The sequence below is a fragment of the Melopsittacus undulatus genome, chromosome 14, assembly GCF_012275295.1.
Source record: "Melopsittacus undulatus isolate bMelUnd1 chromosome 14, bMelUnd1.mat.Z, whole genome shotgun sequence".
Classification (NCBI taxonomy): Eukaryota; Metazoa; Chordata; class Aves; order Psittaciformes; family Psittaculidae; genus Melopsittacus; species Melopsittacus undulatus.
This window is the reverse complement of record NC_047540.1, coordinates 6,197,789-6,212,507: the sequence shown is the minus strand read 5'-3', so window position 1 is coordinate 6,212,507 and position 14,719 is coordinate 6,197,789. Positions and strand designations below refer to the sequence as shown.

Genomic DNA, 14,719 nt, shown 5'->3' with positions numbered 1-14,719 from the left:
CGAGGGGCGGAGCTCTCTCCTCTGATAGGCGGAGGGGCCCGCGGTGGGCGGGGCTGCGGGGCACGGGCCGGGGTGTGCGGGGCGGCGGGAGGATCTGTCGCTGTGGGGAGGTAGGAAAATGGCGCTGACGCAGGGCACCAAGCGGAAAGTCTGCTATTACTATGACGGTGAGGGTCTGCAGGGCACCGGTGCGGCGTTCCCGGGGGCACCGGGATGGGAGGGGGCTGAGGGGTTCACTGCGTGTGGGGACAGGGGGAGATGGGGGGGGAGTGGGGGCTGCGCTGGGGGTAATTGGTGTCATTGGGTTTGGGGTGAGGTGTTGGCTGGGGGAAGGTAATGGGGGCTGGTTGGAGGCCGAAGGGGGTAGAGGTAGTAGGGGGGTTATTGGGGGATGTGGTGGGGCTGGGGGCTGTGGTGAGAGTGGTGGGAGGGGTAGTGGGGGTCACTAGGAGGAGTAATGGGGGTCACTGGCGGCGAGAAGATGGGTACTGGGGGCACTGAGGGACAGGGGAGGGTTGGGGGCTGCACTGAAGATGGTGGGAGGAGTAATGGGGATCACGGGGCAGAGGCTGCATTGGGGGGTGCAGGGATGGGTATTGAGGTTACTGAGGGACGGGGAAGGGCTGGGGGCTGCACTGGAGGGCAGGGAGCAAGGGGCATGGAGGTATGTGTGTCAGGGCATGGATATGGACAGGATTATGTGGGGACTGTAGCAGGGTTGGAGAATGGAGGATGCTTGGGTGCATAGGAAGCATGGGAGCATGGAGGTGATATGGGAGAGCATTGGAGTAAAGAAAGGGAAGAGTGTGGGGAAGAGAGGGGAGAAGACAGGGGTAGCATATGGTGGGGAGGTATGGAGATGTAGAGACTTTGGAAGTAGGGAAAGGCTCCAAAGGGTCAAGGATGGAGAGGGGGGCATGAGTACAAGAGAGCTTTTGGAAGCCATGCTGAGATGCTGAAGGTTTCTAGGAGGATGGGGAGGACTTGGGGAAGTGCTGGGGGACAGGATGGATTGGGGGGACATGAAGCTTTCTCAAGCCATGGTATGAAAAGGCTCTTTTGAAGCTCCAGTTTGGGACAGTGGTATTGGCTGTCAAGCAGGGGATAAGCAGGAGGTGTGAGGAGCCAGACCAACTGCATGACTGGTTGTAGGGAGTTTCCTGTGTCTGGGAACATTGATTGTTTCTGGTTGTGAGCTTGGCTGGACCTTAGACTGGTTCTTTGTGTTTTCTGTTACAAGGCTGAGGACCCATTTCTAATGGGGTGTTAGGGCTAGCCACATCCCAAGCTGGGTATCATGTATGGCTTCTACCCCATAGTCCATAGAGAAATACCCCATAGAGAAATCACAATCTGCAGGTTCACAACCTCCTCCCTTTGGAGGGGTGAACTGATGCCTTGGTGATGGGCAGGCTCATTTTTAACAGAGGCTGTGAAAGGTATTGTGCAACTCTGTTTCCTCATGGTTTTCAGTCTGTGGAATCAAATAAAAACATCACTAATTTTGCCTGCTAAGTGGATGGTCTCAGTGTTCCAGCAATGAAGGGGGCTTCTAAACTGCTGCATGTGTCAGGCATATAGTGAGGGCTTTTATTTCTCTGGACAAGTCAATCTAAACAGGTTTGCAACCTGTAATGACAGTCTGCAGGGTCTGTGACTCAGCCAGTGCCTCCAGGAGAGCAGGGTGAGGAGGAATCTGGATTAGAGCAGTATGTGCAGTGAAACTGAGCCCAATTTCACCATGCAACTGATCTCTGTGCAATCATATCAAAATACAAGGGGGTGCTGGATCCCTGCCCCCTAAAATGCCTGTTTTAAACTTGGAGTGCTTGTGGGATGTACCAGAATGCCAGACATGTGCTCATGATCTGGATGCTGGGTAAAAAATGGTGTCCAAAGTTATCCCTGAATTTGGAATATAACATGTTCACAAAGCAGCTTGTCACTTTGCTCACAAAGCAGCAGTTTGTGGACAAGCTATCATCTTTAATGGCACACACTGATGTCTATAATATGAAATTACTAGTCATTTTGCTTGAAAATGCTAAGAGAGATGCTATCCTTGTAGTCATTATTACATGGTAGCCATGTGAAGTTACTGTTACATGCTCTCATCTGTAGCTGCCCTCACTAATTTACTCTGTGGTGAGGTTTTAGGGTCTCCTTTCCACTGCTCTTCTACGAGTGGCTGGCAAGCATCCACAATGTGTCCTATGGTAAAAGTGTACTTCCTGGGGAAGGCATAATCCGCAGTTGAGGGAGGGTAGTTTGTTAGGGTCTTATTTTCCACACAGGGAGGTTGAGCAGTGCAATCTGGTGTGATAACTGCACCCTGAAAGGAGGTCCCTGGGAACTGTTTTGGGTGGCTTGTGGGTCTTTCATAGGCTGAGGGACATCCTATGCTGGAGAAGGAAACTAAGCTGCGCGGAAGGGTCTAGGTGTGATACAGGAAAAGGTAATTGGGTATCCTAAGGGGCCTTCCTGGAAAACCTGAGGGGTTTATGCAAGGATTTGAGCTTGAACAGTTGCTTCTCCTTTATAGGCTCCCCATGTAGGGACTTGCTTAACCCTAGCAAACAGGAAGAGGTACCTGTTGAGTTCACACTTCATCTGGTGGACCTGTGGTGGGATGTGTTTAGCAGAGTGAGTATCACCAGGCTCTGGAAGAGTTATGGGTGTGCCTAGGGCCTTTTGCAGACAGAGGATGATTTCTCAAAGCTTCATGTAGTTTTGTGCTTGTATTTTCTACATAGGGTTTTACACATCTCTTACGAGGTTCCCCAAAGCTTGATTTAACCTGATTTTACTGAAGGGATAGTTACCGCAGTAAAATACCTTCATGCAGAGAGCACCCTCTTTCATCGTAGTGCCATGGGAGAGGTGAACTCCAGCAGTAGAGTTGCTTGGGTGTAGGATTTGCACTGTTTGCATCTACTTTGACTAAAAAATAGAGCCATGTTCACAGGGGGAAAAACTACATCTGTGCACTGGGGAAGCAGCAGTTTCTCCTGAATGTTAAGGCTGGTGATGAAACATTAATACTCCCAACTGAGTCACCAGACAGACTGGACTGGGTCTCCTGCTTCCTAAACTGATGGGGAGTTGTACAACTACATGAACAACTTAGTCTGGTTTCCCAGGAAAGTGGGTCTTGCATGGCACTATTGTAGAATTATGGAATCCCAGACTGTTTTGGGCTGGAAGTACCGGAGGAGGGGGGGGAGGGTAGAACCAGCAGTGCCTACTATGAGAGAGTACAGCATGAGCTTAGCTTTTGCTTAGGTAGGAAAAAATCCACACACGGGGGTGATATATTTGTGTGATTTATCTCTGTGATATATTCACAGGAAGCCAACTTCATTAATGCTGATGCCCATGAGATAGCTTATCAGGTGTGTCTGTGTGTGGGACTGGGATTCTTCTGCAGGATTTCAAGCAATAATAGGGGGTGAAAATGACAAAACTATAGCTGCTGTGGTGTTTGCATATTGGCAGGGTTTGTATCTTGTTTCTGTTAGGGAAATAGTAAGAAACTGAGGCAGAGCTACGTGCTCCTGCAGGTGAGTCAGTGTCTGAGCTGGGATTAGACTCATGCACCTCTTGATGTGCAGGTTTCTGCTCAGAGCATGGCTGCATTTCACAGCAAAACCTGTGAGCTGTAGATGTGAGGTACCACAGTGGGCCTGAGCCATTGGGGAGCTGAGTGCTTTGAGTGAGGACAGGCAGATGTGGTGCTCAAAGCTCATCCTGCCCAGGAAAGCTGGAGCTTCCTCCTCTTGTGCAGGTTGTTCAGGCTCTTCTTAGATTATTGTCTTCAGAACTGGCATTAAAAAATTCCTTGTCTGGCCATATCCTAATTTACAAATGTCTGTCTTGTTTGAGTCTTGGATAAGCTTTTTTGAATCCATGCAGGTATCTGTGTGAACGAGATGGGAGCCCCTGTTCCCCTGTGAACAGAGTGCTGCTGAAGGACAAATAAAGTGACAGATGACCTGATGGATTTGTGGCTCAGCTGAGATCCCAATTGAAGGAATTCATAGTTTTCCCTCCTATAATAAAATCCTTTCTGCTCCCAGGTGATGTTGGAAACTACTATTATGGCCAGGGACATCCAATGAAGCCCCACAGGATCCGGATGACCCACAACCTACTGCTGAACTACGGCCTGTACAGGAAGATGGAGATATATGTAAGTTTAGGGCTGGTTGTGAAGAGAAATTGATGTGAAAGACCTTAGTTTAGGTGTTAGGTTTTAAGTTTGATGCTTCAGACTTGTAAGTTCTCTGTTGACAATCCAAGAAGGAAGGGAAAGGGAAGGAGAAAAGAAAGGAAGGGAACCAGTTGTTTTGATGTATTTCTTCTGCTTGCTTATAATGAGATGTTCTTTCCTTCAGATAAACTTTGGAGACTGGAAAATTGGTTTTCTTCCTGCAACTTAAATGCTTTCTTTGTCTAGATATGTGATACATGCCAGTCTCTGGTAGTGACATTCTTAACCTTTGAAAATAAGTTTCTCTTGTTTAATGATGCTGGTTTGAGTTTTCTGCTGTTCCTGGGAGTGAATCTGAGATTGGAAATGGAAATTAGGGAGAGATGTCTTGCAAAACGAGCCTCACTCTTTTTCTGTCCTTGCAGCGCCCTCACAAGGCAAATGCAGAAGAGATGACCAAGTACCACAGTGATGACTACATAAAATTTCTGAGATCTATTCGCCCAGATAACATGTCTGAGTACAGCAAGCAGATGCAAAGATGTAAGCTTTATTCCTGCCATTGTTAAAACCTGTGGGTCTGGGAATCCCAGGCCAGCTTCAGAGGTTTGTGATAAAAAAGAGTAGGAAGAATTGCAGGAAATTGTCTTTATCCTGACTTTGGTTTTGATTTTTCTGGTAAACTATGCATTTTATGAATGGGTCCCTCTCTTTAGCTAATATGCCAAAAGAGCTGAAGAAAACCCTTTGACCTCTGCTCTCTGGTAGTCAGCATTTTCTTTACACATTTTCTTTACTCTAAACATTTTCTTTACGTTATTTCCACAGAACTATTTTTTATCTAGAGGAGGCAAAATATGAAAATTAATCTTTAAACATGCAGAAGACAGAGCTCTGCATCAATGGGACCTCAAAATAGTAGCCTCTGTGTAGCTAGAGAACTAGCACAGGTGGCTCAGAACAGAGATTAGGGATACAGGAGACAAGGTCACTGCTCCCAAGTCCAGTGGCAGAGCTCTAGCCTGCTCACTGTTTCAGCTTTCCCTTTGAGGGAAGGATAGTTGCTATGATTTCCATGAGAATATTTCCACCTTTAATGCTGGTCTCTCTCTGATTGTGCTCTCCCAGACACAAAGCTTCTCACCCACCCATTGCAAGGAAAAAGGAGCATCCATGCCCTTCATTGTCTTATGCCAGAGATTTATGCCTACAGTCAGTGATTGACTCCTGTTATTAAATCCCTCCTTAGCAGTCCTGGCTGCTTTGAATCTCCAGGTGGGAAAAAGCCCAACTGGCATCTGTTTGCACAGCAGCTCCTTTCTTTGTCAGGTATAGGAGAGGGATGCCTTCAAATACTGTCAGTGCTGCCCACAGAGTTCTGAGTGGCAGTAAAGGTAATGAACAGGCTCTGATTTCATTCTGTTCATGTCTGTTGCCTGCCTGAGGAGTTGGGAAAGCTGCTCTGTCACCTAAAGGGCAAGAAGTTTCATTTGCTGTGATGGGAAGCATGCAGAAATGGACAATTTAAATTCTCCTCACCTAACAGGGAAAGCTTCCAACCTCTTTGAGTTGATTATTCAGACTCTGCCAGTTGTCATGCCCTGCTGAAACAATTGGAAAGCAGGAGCAATTGCTTCATTCTGGATCTCCCTGTCCCAGACTGGGACCATTCAGGCTCCCTTATCACACAGTCTTTGTGGAGTCTGTGCACTGATGAGTTTCCAGTGCTGCAAGAACTGTGCTGGCAGTGCCTTTCTCATTAAGCACAGAAGAAAATGTTCTACAGATGTTGTTACAAAAATACAGATTTTAGTTTTTGTTGTTTGTAAAAGTAAATCCTGCAAAATCTAGATTCAATATGTCTGTTGTTACTGTTCTAATCATGGAAATAGTCAGCATAAAAAATGTATCTAAGCCAGAGCTACAGTACTGCTGAGAACTTCACAACTGCTTGCCCAATGTGAAGTAAAAGGAATGTACAAAGTGTAACAAAAGAGATGTGGATGTGAACTTCTCCCCCAGTACCCACTGCACCCTGCCATTCCCCATGTTCTGCAGTGCTGGCACTGTTTGCTTTCTCAGCTCCTCATCAGCAATACAGCAGGAGACAGGAACAAAACCTTTTTCCCCTTGCTGGGGGGTTGTGTAATGGATTTTGGTGTCACTCTATAGTCACAAACAACACTATCCTCCTTCAACCCCCACAAAAACATGGTGCCCAGGCAGCAGCATGGCCTGTGTGGGGTAGCAAGGAGTGCTGTCCCCATTTTGCACAGCCTGTGGTCACCAGCATGTGCTGCCTGAGCAGAGCAGGGTACTGTAAATCCACCTTGAGTTGCAACTGAGGACATGTGTGGGTATTACTGCCCAGCTCTCACTGGGAGCTCCTCCCTGCCCTCTTATTTTCCACTGCAATTGCCTGGTTTCTGGATTCCCGAGGGATGGAGTGCTGCTCTCACCAGTGCTCTTGGGACCTGCTTTCCTACTTTCTTGCAAGCCAAGAGCATCTTCCCTACAGCAAAACCCTTTTTTGCCTCGTCAGGCATCCTTGGGTTGATTATGCTCATGTTTTGTAAGTGTTTAAAACTGTTGCTCGCTTACCTGACTAGCTTTTTAAATGAGTAGTGGTATAAGCTTTGCCAGTTGGAGTTTTGTCTTACTAACTCTTCTGTATTCTTTTCAAGTTAATGTTGGGGAAGACTGCCCTGTGTTTGATGGGCTGTTTGAGTTCTGTCAGCTCTCTGCTGGAGGTTCAGTTGGTAAGCTCGTGAGTTGTATGTTCTTTCCTTTTAAGTAGACGTGTGTAATGTCATTCTGTCTGGGAAATACATTGTTGTAGCTTGTGGGGAAGCTCCGTGAACATATTTCTGATTTCCATAATAATTAGATCCAGATTTATTCCCATATGGGGGTTCAAGCCTTGTGTATTGACAGATCCCTCTACATTTGTTAAGTGTGTCTTCACTAGTCCAGGTTACTTCACCCAGTATGTGAAGCTCTGTTAGTGGTATAACAACATCACCAGTGGTACAGTTAAAACAAACCCACAGGAGCAACAGGGATTTAATAAAAAAGTCAATGTCAGCTTTGAAGGAAGGTTAAAAAAAAGCAGTTGTAAAATCCTTGCTCAGGGCAGGCAGAACCTGCAAAGGAAAGACAAGAACCACTTTATTTGTTGTTTTTAACAAAACGCCAGTGTCTCATGGACACCCAGCAAAACAGAATGTGCAAGGTTTCAGTCAGCTCCCTGAAAGCCACAACATTTAAAATGCTTTTGCTGTTTTCAAGTATTTTGTAGCAGAAAGACTGGTATCCCTATGCAAAGGCATTAAAACTTTGTGGCTGCTACTCCTACAGTGGCATCTAGAAGTCTCTGTTTCCTGTAATGTACTCAGCAGTACAGACAGGCATTGCTTGCAGCATCTTTTGAAGTAGCTCCATACTCTCTGGTCCTAATTCCACAGAATACATAATTTGTTTTGAATCTGGTAAACTTTCAGAATTTGCAGAATGTTTTTGAAGGGGTTAGGGGAAGAGAACTTCCTTCACCTGAATGCATGTTCAGTGAATGACCTACATTTATGTTGTATAAGAACTTCTGTTAAAACCTTTTGTTCAGGGCAGTGAGAAACCTCAACTGTCTTCAGCTGTGACCCAAGCTAGAATCCTGTGTATTTATTTGTGGAGCTTTCACACTCTGAGGCAAAAGTAGGAAGCTATGAAAGGTGTATGCAGACAAAACAGTGCTGCATGTCTCTTCCCTTGCTTTTTGTTCATTTGTGGAGGTATCCAGTGTTAAACCCTTAGCCTTGTGCTTTGTGAAGTACCCAAACACACACATAAGCAGAGAGGTGGTCGTAAGGGACCAGTGCTTTACCCTTTGGTCTATATTATGGGCCTTTGCTCTTGTGCTAACGTGTAATTTTTCTCCCAACAGCCAGTGCTGTGAAGCTGAACAAGCAACAGACAGATATTGCAGTGAATTGGGCAGGAGGCCTTCACCATGCTAAGAAGTCAGAGGCTTCTGGCTTCTGTTATGTCAATGATATCGTCTTGGCTATCTTGGAGCTCTTAAAGTATGGGCACTGCTGTTTACCCCTTTTGTTTGTCCATTCTGCTGCATTTCCTTTGAGTCCTTAGTGCTTTCTTCCCAATCTTCTCTTTTTATTGCTTTTTTTAAGCTGTGCTTTCCCAGGCTTAATCAGCTACTTTTTGGGGTGCAGTATCCTCTCTCCCAAAGGGCGGGGTCTAGTGGTGGCACTATGCAGGAAGCTTGAAGCATTGTGTGCTTGCTTTTAGACCCTTCCCTCTACTACCCACCCTGGAAAATGGGCCACAGCTCTAATATGTGACAGCATTTGGCTCAAAGCAGACCTCAGTGGGAGGCTTGACATAAAACTGCAGTCTGTTGGCTGAATCTGAATAAACTGAGTTGAGTTTGCCTTCAAAGATCAGTTGCAGCAGCAAATGCCACTTCATTTTCCTCTGTGGTTGTGTTCTACTGGCAACCAGGGCTCGTGTCTGTTCTTCACAGCTCTTTTGCTTGTAGATCCCGGAGAGGGAGCTGCCTGGTAGCTGGCAGTCTGGGGGTTAGCACCAAGTTCCTTCCTCCCCTCCTATTTGCTGTGCTGATGAAGACATTTTCTGCTCTGAAGAAATGCAGTATTTTTGACTCCTTTGTGATCCTAGGTATCACCAGAGAGTGCTGTACATTGACATTGATATCCACCATGGAGATGGCGTGGAGGAAGCTTTTTATACCACAGACCGTGTGATGACCGTGTCCTTTCATAAGTATGGTGAATACTTTCCAGGAACAGGGGACCTGCGGGTGAGAATGAAGCAAAAAAACTTACCGTGGAATTTGGTCTCTTCCATGTTTGCTGTCATACGACTTTGACTAAAATCACTGTTTTCCTCGGGTTTCCTTCTCTCGAAGTGGCATCGTTTTTCTGAGGGCTCAGCTCTTGGAGTGGCCATGTAATCATGGCCCGTATAGTAATAAACCCAAGGCTTTGCTGTCAGTCTCTTGGCAGCCTTCCAATGGGATTATGCTCAGAAAAGTGACTCTGAAGGTGGCATGTTGGTCCTCTGTAGCTACCTGGAAACTAGGCTTGGTCATGCCAGCTTTGGGGTGAAGGTTTATGAGGAAGTACTTCCGCCTGTGTTGGTTTATCTTGGTTGCATTTCCTCCTGTGAGTCATTTCTGCAGGTTAACGAATTGTGGTGTTAAACATGGCACTTGTTTGGTTTAGATGCAGGTGTGGTTCACTTTGTGACATTGCCAGGATGCTGTTCTTGGGGGTGAAAGGTTCTTCTTTTCAAATGCTTTTTTTCTGGTTTAAATTCTTTTCTCTTCCACTTGAGTTGTACTTTTTCAGCCCTGCTTAGAGTTTGTCCATGGTAATGCCAAGCTTCATGCAGCTGCAGGATTCTTTCCTGGTGTAGCCTGGTGCAACTCTGCACCATACATTAAACCCTTATTTTTAATAAAACATTTGGTTATGAGAATGATAATGTAAATATATATATAGTCTTAAATACAGATTTCCTCAGTTACTAGGCTTCACAGTTAGCCCAAACTGGCATTTTGGGCTGCACATCTCAGCAGTGTACAGGTTTGGAACTAGAGTTTTGGCTGCCAGTTTTATTACTGTGTAAGAAAGTGCCTTTGCCAGGGAAATGAGAGGCTGTGTGCTCAGAGCAACACGTAATAGCAGATTTTTCCTCTCTGAACACTGAGGACCAGTGCACCCACTCCTGCCAATAAGCTGTGGTTGGAGTCAAATGCCTCCAGCTGCCTTCTGCCAGGACAGAATTTGTCCATTCAGATTACACTGATGGAATCCCATGCTTTCCTTCCTCATTTGGAGAACAATTTCTGTTTTGCACTTGGCTCTCTGGTGACTTGTGGTCTCTCCTGTCTTCCACTCTAATAGGATATTGGTGCAGGCAAAGGCAAGTACTACGCTGTAAACTATCCCCTCCGGGACGGAATCGATGATGAGTCCTATGAAGCAATATTCAAGCCTGTAAGTGAATATCACTCATTTTGCTGAGTGGTTCCTTGTGGTTCATACTTTGTCATTGTAGCTCATTAAGCCAGTTTCTGGGGAGACTGATTCAGTCTTTATTCCTCCCTAACAATTGCAGTCTGTCAGCAGTGTCTCTTCGTAAGAGCCTCAGTGTTACCAATATAGGGGAGTCAGCAACTGTGGGAACACTAGGGATGTCTTCCTGTGACTTGCTGACATGGATATTACTGTGTTGCTGTGACACTGTCCTGTGGAGAGTGTGTAACAATAAGTTCCTTGTTTAGGTTATATCCAAAGTGATGGAGACGTTCCAGCCTAGCGCAGTTGTCTTGCAGTGCGGGTCAGATTCTCTGTCAGGGGACAGGCTGGGGTGTTTTAATCTGACCATCAAAGGTAAGAGTACTGTACGGTGCCTGTATTGGATGGGCATAACTGATGAAATGAGATTTCATTGAAAAGTTTGCTGTTCTTATGCCATGAGGCTGTGACCTCACTTTCCCCCTCTGCTTTTGCTGCAGGTCATGCCAAGTGTGTGGAGTTTGTAAAAAGTTTTAATTTGCCTATGCTGATGCTGGGAGGAGGTGGCTACACAATCCGCAATGTGGCTAGATGCTGGACCTATGAGACTGCTGTGGCTTTGGATACCGAAATTCCCAATGGTAATTCTCCCCTTTGAAGAAAGACTGAAGGACTAAGGGACACTCTGGTAACAGAGCACAGGAGAGTGATGTTGCTGTGGGATAGGTATCAACCCTGAGTGTTTCATTAGCTCTAGATTATGACTTCGGAGGAGCTTTTAGATGCCTTCATTTGCAGTAGCTCTTCTTGTTTGCATTCTAGTCCTTGTAGCTCTCCCCTCCAGTAAAAGGTACCCAGCATCCTTGCCAACTTACTGAAATGAGATGACGTTGTACTGAAAACTTTGGTGTGCACTGATAGTGTTTAATTGCCAAGTAAGCTTTGACTGCACTGTTGCCAAGTTGTCTGCTTTGATCTGAGTTTGGGCTAGGAGGTAAATGCAGTTGTGTTTTTCTGTAGAAGTATAAAGTGTTTGTTGTATTTTGTCACCAGTCCAGTGGTAATTTGATGTTTACTCCTTTTTAACTTGCCTGCAGAACTTCCGTATAATGACTATTTTGAGTACTTTGGACCAGACTTTAAGCTCCACATCAGTCCCTCAAACATGACTAACCAGAATACCAATGAGTATCTCGAGAAGATCAAGTAAGTGTTTGCTCCTCTGCGAGACTGACACCTTCCACTGAGGGCTTCGCAGCCGCGGATAGCATCTTGCTGACGGAGGTGTTCCTTTCCTGGTTGGCTCTAGGCAACGTCTCTTTGAGAATCTGCGCATGCTGCCTCATGCCCCTGGTGTCCAGATGCAGCCAATTCCTGAGGATGCTGTTCAGGAAGACAGTGGGGATGAAGAGGAAGAAGATCCAGAGAAACGCATTTCAAGTATGTGCTTGTCTCTGGTGTGGTTGTGTTGCCTGGCTGGGCAGTGTGCTGTTACAGAGCCTGTGGGTGCCAATGCTGGGCAGGATGTGTTAGTTGGAGAAGCATGCAGGCTCCAGACTGAGTTACCTTCATAAAGAGAGGAGGAGCTGTGATTTAGATACAGCTTGATTCTGCAGTCCTTCAGCTGGAATCTTCCCAATTGATGTTGTAAGATAAAGTGTTGATGCTCAGCACTGCAGGGCTGATAGATTTGTTGGGGGGGGGGGGTTTTGTCTTTGGAGAAGCAGCACTATTGGCAGATGATTTCCATAATGAATCTAGGCTTTAATGTGAGAATTTAAACAGTTCCTGTGATGGAAGTGGTATGACAGGATGCTTTCTGAGAGACTGTCGGGTTTGATCCCACAGGTTGTTTTCCACGTTGAAAATGGCAGTTTATATCCAGATTGGCTGATGGCCTTTAGATCTGGCAGGCAGATTTTCTCAGTGTGAGGCTAGTTAACCTTCTTACATTGTCAAGTCTAGACATCACACTGTACCTGTTCCAAGTGGTATGACTGTTCCAAGTCATACATGTGATCTGGTGTCTTGGGCATGAGCAGTTTCAGTGATGAGCTAAAAGGTACAGCACATAGAAAGATAAAGTCTTTATCATGGTTAGATTCTGACTTACATAGGCTTGGTAGTTCATTCCATTGTGTAGGTGCACTTGGAGAAGTTAGTACGTGGTCTCTCCTGACTTCTAAATCTCCTGAAACAACTCCCTTGTCCTCTTCATGCTCAGTTCGCAATTCTGATAAGAGAATATCATGTGATGAAGAGTTCTCTGACTCTGAAGACGAAGGGGAAGGAGGACGCAAAAATGTTGCCAACTTCAAGAAAGCTAAACGTGTGAAAACAGAAGAGGAAAAAGAGGAAGAGGAGAAGAAGGGTAAGGATGAGAGCCAGGATTAGAAGCCCTCACAGCTCTGCACCTTTGCCTGGTGTGTACATTCCTACTGCACTATTGTGTGTCTTTGTTTTTTTCATAGACGAGAAAGAAGAGGAAAAGGCAAAAGAGGAGAAAGCAGAACCCAAAGGGTGAGCCCCATTTCCTGACATTGTGATTAAAGAGCACTCATTCCCCCAGTGGAATGTTGCACAAGTTGAGGGGTTGGAGGAGAGACATGGTGGTTTGGGTGGCTTTGTCATGGGCTCTTAATGGGAAGAAATTTGCCTATGTAGAACCCCACATCCGATAAGTCACTGTGAGAGCCTCCATCGAAGGGGCTTAAAGATACTGTTCCTTCATTAGTAACATGTTACAAGTGTTAGGTGAAGATGAGCCATATAAGCAGCATTTTTAGGGTTAAACAAACAACCCTGACTTGTTATGAAAGCTTGGGCTGCTTGTTTGAACCAGATTCTTCACTGCTTGCTTCCACAGGGTGAAGGAAGAGACGAAATCCACCTGAGATGGCTGCAGCTGAACAGTACTGTCAGTGTGTAGTTGTCATAGGTTAGCTTCTCTGGTTGCCTCCTATTCCATAGGATTTATATTTTATATATGTTTCTGTATATATTTCTATATAAATATATAAATTACTTGAGAACTGTAAATTATTCCTTGCTGCACTCTGCTGGGAGCAGATAGGGAGGATTCTGCAGAGTAGACAGACCTGCACTGCCCAGATTTGGTGACTGGGAAGTTTCACTCTTGCCTTCCACTGCCTCCTTATAGTGTGTCTTTAAGAAAAAATCACTTCCTTTCTTTACTCTTTCCTCTGAAATAACCACCCTTGGAAAACAATAATTTAAATAGAAGTAGTATTATCTGCATTTCAGGTTATGTGGAAAGAGATAGCCATGAATTTTCCTTCTCATGTTTTATTTCCTTTTTGTTTTGTGGGAGAATCCAAGTTCCTAAATGAAGCCTGTGAGAGACTATTCCTTTGGTGTTCGATTTGAGTCCATCATGGCAAGTAACTGCAAGCTGGTGCCACTTCTCAGGGTCAAATAGTGCAGTTCTTGAATAGAGTTGGCTACCTCCCTGCAGCAAACTTGCGGGAAGAGATGAAGCAGCTTAAAAGTGATCTAAAAAGTGAACCAGCCCCAGAGCCCTGAGGGTGTAGATCTGGAAAAAGCAAACTGAAAATTGCCCTCATGTGGTGGTTAATACTTCCCAAGCTCTTGCAGATCCAGTTGGTGTGGCATTCTGCATCTTGAGTGAGAGAAGGGTGAAACTTTTATACCTTTTTTTGTATACCTATGCCCCATTTTGGGGAGGGAAGTGAGTTACAGCCCATTTGGCTGCCTGCTTTGCTTTCCCTGTTCGTTCAGCCCATGCTGCATGTGCCATCGTGTGCTTTCCTCAGTACTGAGCCATGTCCTGACCCTCAAACCACCATTGATGAACAGAACTTGGCTGACATCTTTTGTTCATGTGTGTCACTCAGTGAAAAACCCTTCTCTGAAGTGAAGTTACAAACATCAAACCTTTCCTCTCTCTTGCTCTCAAGGCCAGTAAGCAAGGAGACCCTTCTTAGCAGCCTCCCAAGCTGTTATCTCTATCAGGGAACAGCAAATGGGGCTCTGTAAGTTTTTGTAACTACTCCTCTTCCTGCTCCCACACATTATCTCACACACAGAGGTCTTTTGTGACCAGAACTGGCCTTGCTTTTGTATCTCGTGTACAGCAGATCAGGTAATCTGGGGAAATACTTTGCTGAAGTTTTGCAGGCGGTTTTGACTCACTGCTCTCCTTCAAGGGGATTCCTCTGGCCCTAAGAGGATCTGTACCTCCCACGGAGCGCTGCTGATGGTTTCAACTCTAATAATGCTGCTAACTTCACACAGGTTATTAAAGGTTTTATTTTTTTAAATACTTTCTTTCCCTTTTCCACCATGAGTTTTGAAGTCTCCTTTTGAATCCGAGTGACACCTCACTCCAGCTCTTCAGTGTTTGTATGTGAAGTGAGATCCGTGTACCTTTGGGTTTGGGTTGGGGGGGGGGGAGGGGTATAGTGTGGTTTTTTTA

General features: G+C 45.6%; 1 protein-coding gene across 1 annotated transcript; it reads left to right on the top strand.

The window, feature by feature from the left end:
• Positions 1-75: 75 nt before the first annotated feature.
• HDAC1 (histone deacetylase 1) lies at positions 76-13,825 on the top strand. Its single transcript, XM_034069206.1, has 14 exons — positions 76-167; positions 4,077-4,189; positions 4,636-4,753; positions 6,895-6,969; positions 8,148-8,286; positions 8,900-9,041; positions 10,150-10,242; positions 10,530-10,638; positions 10,764-10,904; positions 11,361-11,469; positions 11,573-11,703; positions 12,488-12,634; positions 12,735-12,783; positions 13,130-13,825. Exons 1-14 carry the CDS (start codon positions 119-121, stop codon positions 13,155-13,157), a joined length of 1,443 nt encoding a protein of 480 aa, XP_033925097.1. The 5' UTR covers positions 76-118; the 3' UTR covers positions 13,158-13,825.
• Positions 13,826-14,719: the final 894 nt, after the last annotated feature.

Excerpts from the sequence above, each read along its gene's own strand:
- HDAC1 (XM_034069206.1), top strand. The coding sequence starts at position 119 with ATGGCGCTGACGCAGGGCACCAAGCGGAAAGTCTGCTATTACTATGAC. Across the intron at positions 168-4,076 it reads AGTCTGCTATTACTATGACG|GTGATGTTGGAAACTACTAT; the intron begins GTGAGGGTCTGC and ends TTCTGCTCCCAG. Across the intron at positions 10,243-10,529 it reads ATGAAGCAATATTCAAGCCT|GTTATATCCAAAGTGATGGA; the intron begins GTAAGTGAATAT and ends TTCCTTGTTTAG.